At 28.1% G+C, this 12900-nt stretch overlaps 1 protein-coding gene across 1 annotated transcript; it reads left to right on the top strand.

Moving 5' to 3' along the window:
- Positions 1-2269: 2269 nt before the first annotated feature.
- LOC132946045 (ATP-binding cassette sub-family C member 10) lies at positions 2270-12566 on the top strand. Its single transcript, XM_061015868.1, has 21 exons — positions 2270-2976; positions 3067-3700; positions 4033-4552; positions 4877-5003; positions 5092-5185; positions 5249-5360; positions 5447-5572; positions 5633-5781; positions 5850-5969; positions 6041-6308; positions 6386-6479; positions 7353-7491; positions 8919-9359; positions 9690-9756; positions 9943-10121; positions 10202-10545; positions 10633-10802; positions 10978-11203; positions 11264-11455; positions 11519-11899; positions 11975-12566. Exons 1-21 carry the CDS (start codon positions 2972-2974, stop codon positions 12081-12083), a joined length of 4497 nt encoding a protein of 1498 aa, XP_060871851.1. The 5' UTR covers positions 2270-2971; the 3' UTR covers positions 12084-12566.
- The last annotated feature ends 334 nt before the right edge of the window (positions 12567-12900 follow it).

Raw genomic sequence — 12900 nt, 5'->3', positions numbered from 1 at the left:
GTACTTTGGGGGGTCAAAAGTTTCCCAGTAGTTTTCAAAAGCGACGTGAAAAACAAAAGAAAAATTAAGGAAAAACGGGAATTTTTACGCAAAATCTGTTTTCGAGAAAATCGACTTTGGTGTTTGGTGTAACTCTAAAACAAATGACCGTAGGGACATGAAATTTTGACTGAATGTTTATAATTGCATTTCCTATACACCATAACATTTTCCAAATATTTTGACTTATTTTGAGCTGTTTACGGACATTGTCAATTTACATTTTTTTTAGTTTTTTTTTCTATAAATATCAATAAAATTTTACCTGTTGAGTAAAAAAGCTTGAAAATTTAATAGAAGGCTCCTAGGTTATTGTTTCAAAGGCAGATGAAAAAAATTAAAAATCCTTAGCCACAGTTTTTTTTTCTAAGCATTCAAAGTTCATAAATTGACAAAATATGGAAAAATCATGAAAATTAGCAAATTATTTTGAGTTGTGAATTCATAAAAATTCTTCTTTTTAAATCTAAGATTTGAAAATGTAATATAAAATTACTCATAAGTTTGTCTACCTTTATAAAAAAAAAAATGTCTACAAGAAACTTAAATTAAATTTTTATGAGCGTCTGAAATTTATATTTTTACAACATTTGATATTCACTCGATTTCTCACGTAAAAATTTTCTTATTGTTATTAAAAAACGAATGACTGTAGATACTTGAAAATGTCATTGAATGTTTATATTAGCATTTTCTATACATCATAAAATTTTGAAAATATGTTTACTCTTTTTGAGCTGTTTAGGAACATTGTCAGTTTTCAATTTTTTTAGTTTTTTTTTCTATAAATATCAATAAAATTTTATTTGTTGGGTAAAAAAGCGTGAAAATTTAATATAAGACTCCTGATATATCGTTCTTATAGCAGTTGAAAAATATTAAAAATACATAGGCATAATTTTTTTTCATAAGCATTTAAAGTTCAAATTTTGACAACATTTATCAAATTTATAATTTATTAATTATTTTGTAGTTAAAAATGAATAAAATGTTTAACTTTTATGGCTAAGGATTAATAGCTTTATAGCTAAGGCTCCACGTAAATAGGTTATATATAAATTACTTTATTCACAATAATATCATGAAATATACTTATTTCATAGGCTCCCATAGGCTATCTAGGCTGACTGACCGTTTTCGCTCAGAATCGTTTTTCTTATACAATGATATTATATCATTGAATTCAAATTTAACACTATCCATTACAGTGACCCACTTGTAACCTACTGTACAGCAGAGCGACATCCAATTATCCACCTTTTTTTTTTGTAATAAATTTGCAATTTAACAAAAACACTGTTGGTTGACTCACACGAGCATGTTCAGCGGGGAACATTTTTATGTTGAAATAAATAAAAATATACAATATCTTGTTTTTGGAAACAATTAATAGTATAACTGTATTATAATTTATGGCGAAACAAAAATAATTTTGATCAGAATATGGCATATCGTACAAAAAAAAAATTGTAAAAATTGCTTACCTAGGTATTTACAATTTTGAGTTTTTACATTGAAAAAATGATAATAGACGTGATAGAGATAGAAAAAATTAAAAAAAAATTAATTTAGGTATTCATAATTTTGAGTATTTTACGTTGAAGAATATTTTAATAGATATATTTTTTGTAAGTATTACACAAACAAACAAAATGTAGCTACGTGGACTACAACATTGTCTTCAATTGTTAAAAAAAAACTATTTTTTTTATAAAATGTCTATAGGTATATAGGTAAGATAAAATATAATTAAATAATAAAAAATTATAAAAGTGTATGATTAACTATCTATTACGGATTATTTACATCCCTCGGCTACATCATCTTGGGTGCGTTCGAAAACTCAACTCTAGTTAATAAAAAAATAGTTACCCAACTTCGTTCGGTAACGCTGAGTTGTTATACTATCCGGGTTAACTCTTTAATCCCGAAAAAATAGGTAGGTTGTTTCAACTCTACTGATAATAATGTACGAAGATAACAAAATCAACTCAACTCTACTGTACTCTACTCTAACTAAACGTACTCTTCTCTAACTAAACGTACTCTACTCTAACTATTCATATTTGAACGCACCCCTTTGTGTTCAAGTAATCTGAAATAATTATGACAATATCCGTCATATCTGATGTAAATCGTTTATACTTGTTGGTGGATCTAGTGTATCAGCATGTCCATTTGACATAACCAATGGATATCCACTGCCCACTGGATGTACTGTGCTGCGTGGGAAGGTGTTACCGTAGAACATTAATGTTGTTATCCACCTATTGTTCTGTGGTGTTGGGTGTTGTGTTACGCCATGTCCTACGAGAACGCGGCGAGTGCGGGCGAACTATATTCCGATTTCCGACCATGCTGTTCCAAACGCGGCGAAAATCGAGCCGTTTTGTCTTTCGCCGGGTTCACACAGGACACGGCGTTACCGTCATGACAAAATTTTGTCATGGTTACCGCGATGTTCTGCGATCGTCATGAATTTAGAATTATGATATCTCATAGAAAAACATAATGATAAAATCGGTAGCTCTTATCAATTGTTGTGCTATGTGATTTTCGAAAATCCAATCCTTATCATACTTTTGATAGTGTACAACAATTAATACATTTATACACAAGTCACAACAGACTGAATAGCTGAATCCGATTTATAATTTCCAATTTGTGTTTGAAGTTTGAACTGTTGTACCCACCTACGACGGTTCCGTGTTTATACTTCGCACTTTCGCAGTTCGCAATGCTCTGTAAATAGTTGATGGTTGCGACGAATTATGTCAAGTCTGTTGACCGATTTATTAAAAGTATATGAACGTAATATTATGTAGCACTGTACGTAAATGGTTTCTTGTGAATATGTCAACCGTTACACACGTATTACACTATTGACATCGGAACAATGGTCATTTGACAATATTGGCTGTGCAAAATTATTATGGTGTATGTTTAAAGTTATGATTATAAAATCATTCAAACTACATCTGTGCCCACCAGATATCGTGATATTAAAACGTTTTCGATTTTTTTTAGTTTAAATATGAAAGTTACATGGAACTGGACCGAGCTCTGTGGTCCCGACGATTTTGTTCCAATATTTCGACCCGGGTATGTGTTGAGTATTTGTGGAGAAATGGCAGTCATACGCCTGCCTATTCTGTTTATGTTCTTGTTGACATCAACGTATTACTGTGCTCATCTGTCTGATTGGATAATACGTACGAGGCGCGAAACCAATGTCCTTCGCTGCCGTATAATTATTGCTAGTATGCTGTCAATGTTACCAGCGGTTCAACTGATTTGGGAAGTATACGAATTCACTGAAAGCCAATTGTATCCAATCGAAAACTTAGTCTTAGTAATCCAATGTTTTACATGGTTGGTACATACTTTATACATTGTTTGTATACTCCATCATTTGGGAACGAGCTTAAGAGGTTCAAAAGTTGTAATAATTGCTTGGTTTTTATGTTTTTTATCATCAATAATATCCTTACGTAGCACTTTCGTAGTGTTTATCGAAAGTAATTATGTACCTATTTTACAAGCGAGATTGTGGTTCACATTATTCAATTGGATGCTTCAGGCGTTTTATTTCATTACCATGCTCTTCAAAGAAGATACTGTAAGAATAAGACATGTAGACAGACTTCGTTTTCTTGCCCAGGTAAATCTTTTGTGATCACTTTAAATTCATTAAGAAATTATGGTGTTAGGTATATTTCATTTGCTCAAAATTATTTTGGTCTTTAAAATGTAATTAAATGTTTTTATAGTTAAGTGCTAATCTATAATTTCTAATGAATGTCCATATTTTAAAGAAAAACAATTATGAATAATTTGTGGTGACATCTTGATTTTTTAATTTAATATTTTAATTAAATATTTTGAAAACACAGAATAATATACATTTTTAACACAGTTCAAGTAATCTAAACTATACAGTATGCATTGATAATTTAATGTATCTAATCTGTATATAAATGTTTATACTTTTAGCAATCACTCGAGAGACGTTCTTTAATGACATCATCATATAGTCGTTTTAATGATGAATTTGATCCATACTATTTGGGTATGGCATGTGATAATGAACACTATGGTTTTATGTCTTGGCTCACGTTTGGTTGGGTTGGTAATTTAATTACAAAAGGAGACAACAAAAGATTGCATCATACAAACGATTTATTTGATTTACCTGAATGGCTGACACCAGTAAATGTATCAGCTAAAGTGGAAGAAGTATTTAGACATCAGCCCTCTGTGACAGCTGCATCACCAATTCATTTGCCTTCTGACCATGAATCTAGAGTACCAAAAATGTCATTACTACAAGCTCTACACAAATGTTATGGAAAACAATTCTATGGGATTGGATTACTAAAATTTTTCGCAGATATTTTTGGATTTGCAGCTCCAATTTTTTTAAGTAAACTGATAACATTTGTATCGCATCACGAAGAACCGATAAGCCATGGATATATATACATGGCAGGACTTGTTTTAATGTCACTAATAAGTAAGAATAAACATAAAATTGTTTTATTTATATCTTTGAATTCAATTTTTAGTAATTTTAATAGCAAAAATGTGTTATTAATTTATAAAAAGTATTTTTTGAGTTATTACTTTTAATATAATGCTATTAAAATAACTAAATTTTATACTTTTAAATTGTTCAAACAACATACGAGCAATATACTATGTATTTATTGTATTTATACAAACCCAATACATTTCTCTTGATTTTTTCCTACAGGTAATATTATACTTATAAAAAATATTAGGGAACTAAAGCCTCTGAGAATTTAGTGTGCTCATAATGCATTCATTTTTTTTTTAGGTACATTATTTGGTATTCATTATGATTACCAAATACACATGATTGGAATAAAAATTAGAGGTGCCTTAGTCACAATGATTTATAAAAAGACATTAGAATTAAATACTGTAACGCTGAACAACTTTAGGTAATTGAAATTGTGTCAACTTTTCCATTATATTTTTAATGAAATCTATGTTATTGTATACATAATTTATTTTCCTCTTTTTTTCTAGTATTGGGGAAATAGTAAATTTTATAAGTACTGATACTACTAATTTAGTAAACGCTTGCAACAGTTTCCATTCAATGTGGAGTGTACCTTTTCAAGTAAAATTAAAAAAATATTCGTATATTTTAACTGGACTTGCTTATTTTTATTTCATATTTTAGTTGGTTGTCGTTTTATACTTACTTTATCAACAATTAGGAATCGCTTTCTTGTCGGGAGTGTTTGTATCTATTTTACTGATACCGGTAAACAAGATTATTACTTCAAATATTGGTATGCATGTGTATATAAATATAATGCATACTGTTATTAATAATAAAAATAAAACCTGATTGTTATTTAATTTTTTTTTTTTATAGGTAAATTAACTGGAAAATTGATGACAGAAAAAGATAAACGTGTTAAATTGATGTCTGAAATTATAAGAGGTATTCGAGTAATTAAATTTCATGTTTGGGAAAAATATTTTACTGACAAAGTTAGCGGTATGTTATGCTATATTTGATTATTTTATTATGTTCTAATTAAAACTGTATTGTTTTTAGATTATCGAAAACTCGAGGTATTAAATCTGAAAAAAAGGAAATATTTAGACGCTTTGTGTGTTTATTTTTGGGCTACAACTCCAGTTACAATATCGATGTTGACTTTCTCAACTTATATTTTTCTTGGAGGTCAATTAACAGCGTCAAAAGTTAGTGTATACCAGAGTTGGTTTTAAAATTAATGTTTATGAAAAACTACATTCTAAAATGTGTTAAGGTTTTTACCAGTATGGCTCTACTTCATATGCTAATAACACCATTAAATGCTTTTCCTTGGATACTGAATGGTGTCACTGAAGCTTGGGTGTCTGTTAAAAGAATTCAACGTTTAATTGAAGTAATATTAATAATATTTTTACATTAAAGAGTATCAATTGAAATTATACTTTTGATATATTTATTTTTCAGGTAGATGACCTACAGACACAGTCTTATTATAGTCTAATGCCAGTCCAGTATGGAAAAACATTTGATAATGCTGTGTCATTGACAAAGTGTTCATTTAACTGGGGCCCTAGATCATTCCAACTTACAAATATAAATTTTTCTGTTGCCAAAGGATCTTTTGTTGGTATAGTTGGGCCTGTAGGCAGTGGAAAATCTACTCTATTGGCCGGAATTTTAGCTGAAATTAACAAAGACGAAGGAATGATTGCATCATCTAATATGAGAGATGGTAAGTCTAATGTCATTTTATATTATGTTATTAGTTTTCTTTATATGCTAAATTATATGCATTTACTTCTTTTTTAGGATTTGCATTTGTTGCACAGACACCATGGATTCAAAAAGGAACTATTAAAGATAATATTCTATTTGGTCAGAATTTCAGTTTAGAAAAATACAAGTAATAATTATTTACTTTTGATGAGGAATACACCTTTATTGATTCACTATAGTTTTTGTGTAAATGAGCAATAATATTGGTTACTTTAAAAAAAAAAAATCAAATTTAACACTGATGGTAGACGATGACAAATTATTTTTATTTATATATTTTAAAAGAACACTATAACCAAATTAATTAACATTGAAAATCTACATACCAAACTTTTACTACAGTTAGTTACTTACTAGGAATTTTATTATATTTTAATTTTAAAGCGAGTTATGAGTATTTTAAGATGTACAAACAATTAACAATTTTAAAATTCTCATAACTTGCTTTAAAATTAAAACATAATAAAATTCCTATGATGTTGCCTAGATAATAATCTTACCCTTAACTTTTATAAGAGGTCAATTCATTCTTCTTTTTGAACTAACGGAACTAAACGAGATCTGCCAAACGTAAAAGTTGCTATGATACGCACTTATAAGTTATGAGGCGGAGACAACACATGTGGGAGGCACGTCCTCTTAATAATATAAGAAAAAATTTACATATCAAATTTGTACAAAATTAAATTAAAATTTTATCATTTATTTAATTTAAACGAGTTATATCAATTTTTAAGAAATAAAAAAACTTAATAATATTTGTACATTTTCTCTATTATTAACTGATTATAAATAGTAGTCAGAATCTGGTACATACATGAAGCATTTTCTAATGTTACACGTGTGTTAGACAGAGACAACATTTATAATAAAATTATTACCCATTAATAACTATAATCTATTTGATAAAGGCACAACCTTAAGCGGCAACTGATTTTTGTCAAGTGCTTAGACATTATTTGTGCATTATTAGTTTTATAAATGTTTATTTTGTTTGTAGAACAGTCATAAAAAGTTGTGGTTTGGTTAAGGACTTACAAGAATTTTCTAGAGGTGATTTAACTCTTATTGGTGAAGCTGGTGTAACTCTGAGTGGTGGTCAGAAAGCTCGTTTAGCTCTTGCCCGTGCTGTGTATCAGGTAATAACCAATAAATTATTACTAATAAGTATGCAATAAAATAAACTTTTCACATAACTATATTTATTCCCATCTAATTGAAAATCATAAAATTAGTGAAGAATACTGTAAATTAAATATTTGGTATTATTGTCATATACGGTTTACCACACATTTTATTTTGACCTCATTAACATATGTATAAAATATTATAACTAGGGCTAAGATTTATACAGTGGCGTAATTAGGAATTTGGTTTGGGGGGGATATACGTTTTTAGCAAACATGAATACTTTGATCAAAATGTTAACGGTAAAAAAAAAGTTTTGGGGAGATCCATCCCCCTAACCCCCCCCCCCCCCCCCCTAATTACGCCCCTGAATTTATATGCATTTGCATGTTTTTAACAGTTCAAAAAGTAGCTTAGAAGTTTGAATTATTGTCAATATATCCAGAATACAATGTTTTATTTTGCATATTTTTGCATACGTTGTCATTTTTTTATATATACTGCATATTTCTGTATTTTACGAATACAAAAGTGTTTCATACTCGTTGGTTTTACTATTTTGTTTCTACATTTGTTTTTCCTTACTACTCCGGACAGGTCAACATTAAGAAAAAACTATTTTGTTCTCCATATCGAAAAATATGGATAAAAATATTGTGTAATATAATAAAACTATTACAACTTGGTACACGTTTTTCTTATCATGTTAATTTTATTATTAATTAATAATTAAAATGCATTTTTGTATATTTTAAGTGCATAAATGCATGCATATTTCAAATGTTTTTTTGTGCACAAATTTTGGGCCCTAATTATAACAAACCATAAGAATAATTATCAATAAATATTGATTATGTATTATAATGTGGTTTGATGTCTCTTTGAAAACATTCATCATATAAGCCTTCTTTATTATTTTCCCTTAAAAACTGGTAATAATATTTTTCTTACTAAATAATTCAATTTAAATTGTTGGCTAACAATTAATATAATTAATTACTTTGATTTGGATTAAGTTTATTGTCAACTTTATGGGAATGACTCAGTAGATACGTGGTAGACAACAAGTATAGTTAGACTGCATACATCATGAATACCAAACATTTTTAATTGAATTGATAAATTTTAAATATACTGCATAGTATATAATGTCCTATGGAATATTCCTAATTTTATAATTGCTAAACGTGTTTATTATTCATTCATTATGTGTATAGTATATTATTATATATTATATTTTTATAAAATAATAATACCAGTACTGGTCTAAGGTGTTGAGTATACCACTGCTGAAATTGGGCTGAATACTTTAAATAATGTAAATGACAGATTTTGAGTTTCTCCCAGCATTGAAACTCCTAAATATATGTAATAACATTTTTTAAGTTAATAATTACTTCTAAAATCAATAAATATATTGTACTGATTTTTTTTTCAGAACAAATTTATGTATTTAATGGATGACATTTTTGCTTCAGTAGATATTAATGTTGCTCAACATCTATATACCCATTGTATTAATGGGTTACTTAAAGATAAAACACGTATTATTTGTACCCATAATAGTCAATTTTTACTCTCAGCTGATTGGGTACTAATAATGAATAACGGTACTATTGTAAATCAAGGTCGGCCTTTTGAAGTACTTAATGATTATGATGTAAAAGCTGTAGATGTAAAATTTGAGGAAGCAAATAGTAACTCATACTTGTCTATGGAAGATTGGACACCAATTAAAGAATCAGAAATTAAAAATGATTTGAATGACATAGAAAACCAAGAAGAAGGAGTGGTTGATTCATCTGTTTATAAACGATATTGGAAATCTGTTGGAAATTTGATTGTAATACTGCTATTTTTTGCTATGATTATTATGCAGGTACATATACAAATTTAATTTTTGTCTTATTTTAAATAATACATCATTGAATATACTATGTTCAACAAAGAGCACATGGCTACTGCGCTCACACCGGTACCATAATATCCTCTCCTGGGACCTACTATGGTGGCTGACCCGATAATGTTATATCCCCTCCGCTGTATACTCACATTGTGTAAGGTGGGAGAGGGAATACGCAACTATGACCAGTACTGACCAGTTTTGGTCAAAGTGTCGTGTGCTGTCTTGTCGAACAGAGAATAATAACATGCAAAAAATCAATTTTTTTATCATCATTTAGACAATTTTTATTTTTATTAATTTTAGGGTACGCGGAATATATCAGATTTATGGTTATCTCACTGGGTTAATGAAATAACAAATAAACATTATGGTTAGTAAAAAATGTTGAATAATGTTGAAAAATATTATTTTAATTCTTTAATATCCACTTATAATATGTTTTATTTATAACATATAAACACTTAATTGTTAATTTAAAGACATTTATATTTATACATCAAAATTTATTACATTAAAAAAACTGAATAATTGATTTTTAAATTTTATTTTATTTCAGGTAATGCTGTTAATGATTTTAGAAGTTTACAAGATGAAAACAGTAAATATTTATATACTTATACAATAATTGGTATGGTAAACTCTGTGGCCACATTTTTTAGAGCCTTTATATTTGCATATGGTGGAATTAAGGCTTGTAAAATAATTCACGACGGCTTGTTGACTTCTATTATGAACGTGTGTATTTATTAATGTTTAATTTTTATATATATTTTTATTTTACATATATTATTAATATTTTTTTATTTTTCATTCAGGTAAAAACTAAATTTTTCGATGTAAATCCTCTTGGTAGAATATTAAATCGATTTTCATCTGACACAAATGTTATTGATGACTCATTACCATTTATTTTAAATATTTTTATAGCCCAATTTTTTCACGTAATTGGTACTCTAGGCTCCATTATATTTTGTGTACCTTGGGCTATAATTATTGCTGTGGTACTTACTCCTGTATATTATAAATTGCAAAAACGATACAGAAATTCATCTCGTGAACTTAGACGTATATCAACTGTTGCACTATCGCCACTTTATAACCATATAAATGAATCATTCCAGGGGTTAGCAACAATACGTGCTTTTAGAGCTGTATCCAGGTTAATATTGACCATAGTAAAATTAGTTTATAACAACAAAATATAATCAGTTGCTTCATTTTTAATTGATGTTTTTGAAATATTTAGATTTGAACGCGAAAATGAAGACAAACTTGAAAACTATTTAAAAGCAGAATTTTCTTCCCACTTAGCGTCTTTATGGTTTAATTTCAGATTAAGAATCATTGGAATAACTATATTATTTTTTATTAGTTTAATTTCTGTATTTATTCATCAATGGAATCTCACTAATGCAGGTTTGTATTAATTAATTAATTATATGTATTAATTAAAATGGAATTTCAAATCCAAATATTCAGAGTCTCTTGAAAAACAAAATACATTTTTAAATATTAATCGATATGGGTTGTTCATAATTATTATTTGTTGCTTGTTTTTGTTATTAATGATATAACATATTTTTATCCATAGGATATCTTGGGTTGTCATTGACCTATGCATTAACATTGACTAATATGCTTGGAGGATTAGTCAGTGCCATTGCATCAACAGAATGCGATATGATTAGTTTAGAACGTGTTCTTGGGTATTCTGAAAACATAGAAAATGAGACTGATGTTGAAGACACTATTTCACCGCCATTTGCATGGCCAACAAATGGAATCATACAATTTTCTAATGTTTTTCTCAAATATAGGTAAATTATTAAAATTAAAATATTATGTTTTTTAATTTTTATAATATTTTAATTTTTTAGACATGATGGTCCTATGTCTTTGAATGGGGTTTTGTTTGAAACTACTTCCTCAGAAAAGATTGGTGTCATTGGTCGAACAGGAGCTGGAAAAAGTTCATTATTAGCTGCTTTGTGTAAAATGTGTGATATTAGCAGTGGAGCTATTTTTATAGATGCTGTGAACCTTTCTAAAATTTCTTCACGACAAATAAGGTAAGATTAAAAAATATTATATCTTAAATTTTAAGTAATACAATGTGCTCTTCTCATTTTCAGAAACCGTATATGTGTCATACCTCAGGATCCATTTTTGTTTGATGGTACTATACGTGAAAACATTGATCCGTTTAAAGAGTATATGGATTCAAATATATGGTCTGCATTGCAACGTTGTCATTTAGTTGCAACTGTTAAACGTTTAGGCGGTTTGGGATGTTATTTAGGAGACAATATTAACTTATCTGTGGGTGAAAAACAGTTGTTGTGCTTAGTGAGAGCGATATTGAAGAATGCAAAAGTAGTATGTGTGGATGAAGCAACTGCAAACGTAGATGAAATGACTGATCGCAAAATACAAGAAACAATAAGAACTGCATTCAAGCATAGTACTGTTATTACTATTGCTCATAGAATTCGCACGGTTATGGACAGTGATCGGTATGTCAATAATTTATTAAACAAAAAATGAATAAAGATATATTCCATGATTTATACATATTATATTTTTTGTAGAATATTAGTGATGGACAATGGAAAAGTAATAGAATTTGAGTCTCCAAATGTACTCTTAGAGGATAAAAATTCTTATTTTTATAACCTAGTTCAACAAGAGTTCAAGTAACCAACAACTTGTGATCTCAGTTTCACAATTTTAATGGTGCGAGTTTAAATAAATAATTTAAGTATTTTTGATTACATATTTGTCAATATTTTATCAAATTAATTATTTACTCTGTATATTTGTTATGATTTATATTTTATAACATATAACTATTCGTTTAATAAGATACTAAGACAACAATATTAGTGAATTTTTAAATGTATTTAATATTTTTAGTGTGGACGTCTGTATTAATATATAAAAAATAATATCATTATCATTATGTAAATATTATATTATTTTTGTTTATTAACTAATCAACTTGTCATTTGACAAAATTAAATGTATTAAATTGTTATTGTAGATACATTTTACTATATGTTACCTATAGGTTTAAAATTTATCATTGTTACAAAATTTAATTCATTTTTGAATATGAAAACTATTTTTTTTATCCTAACTAAATGTCTAAATTGTATACCAAAAAATAATAAATAATTTGTGAATCAATTAATTTGTTTTGTATACATTAAACTAAGATTTTCATGACCTCAAGTACTTCAAAACCGTACGCTTTTTAATGTGAGTGTATGAAATCTTTGGTTAAAGTGTGAATTTAATATTTATGAGTAACAGTTTGAAGAATCATATTTGACATAATTCGCTGGCATATCAGTAGTTTTGTTATGATGACTGATGAGTGTTGATGAGGTGTGCCGAAGTCAGGAATTTATTGTTTTTTTTTTGGGTGGGGGGGGGGTATCATAATAACTATATAATTTTATAAAAAAACTTATAAATATATTCATAGTTTTAAATGTTTGTAAATACATTAATA

Source organism: Metopolophium dirhodum, chromosome 6 (assembly GCF_019925205.1).
Source record: "Metopolophium dirhodum isolate CAU chromosome 6, ASM1992520v1, whole genome shotgun sequence".
Taxonomy (NCBI): domain Eukaryota; kingdom Metazoa; phylum Arthropoda; class Insecta; order Hemiptera; family Aphididae; genus Metopolophium; species Metopolophium dirhodum.
Note: the sequence above shows the minus strand (reverse complement) of the source record. Positions and strands in the feature narration are given on the sequence as shown.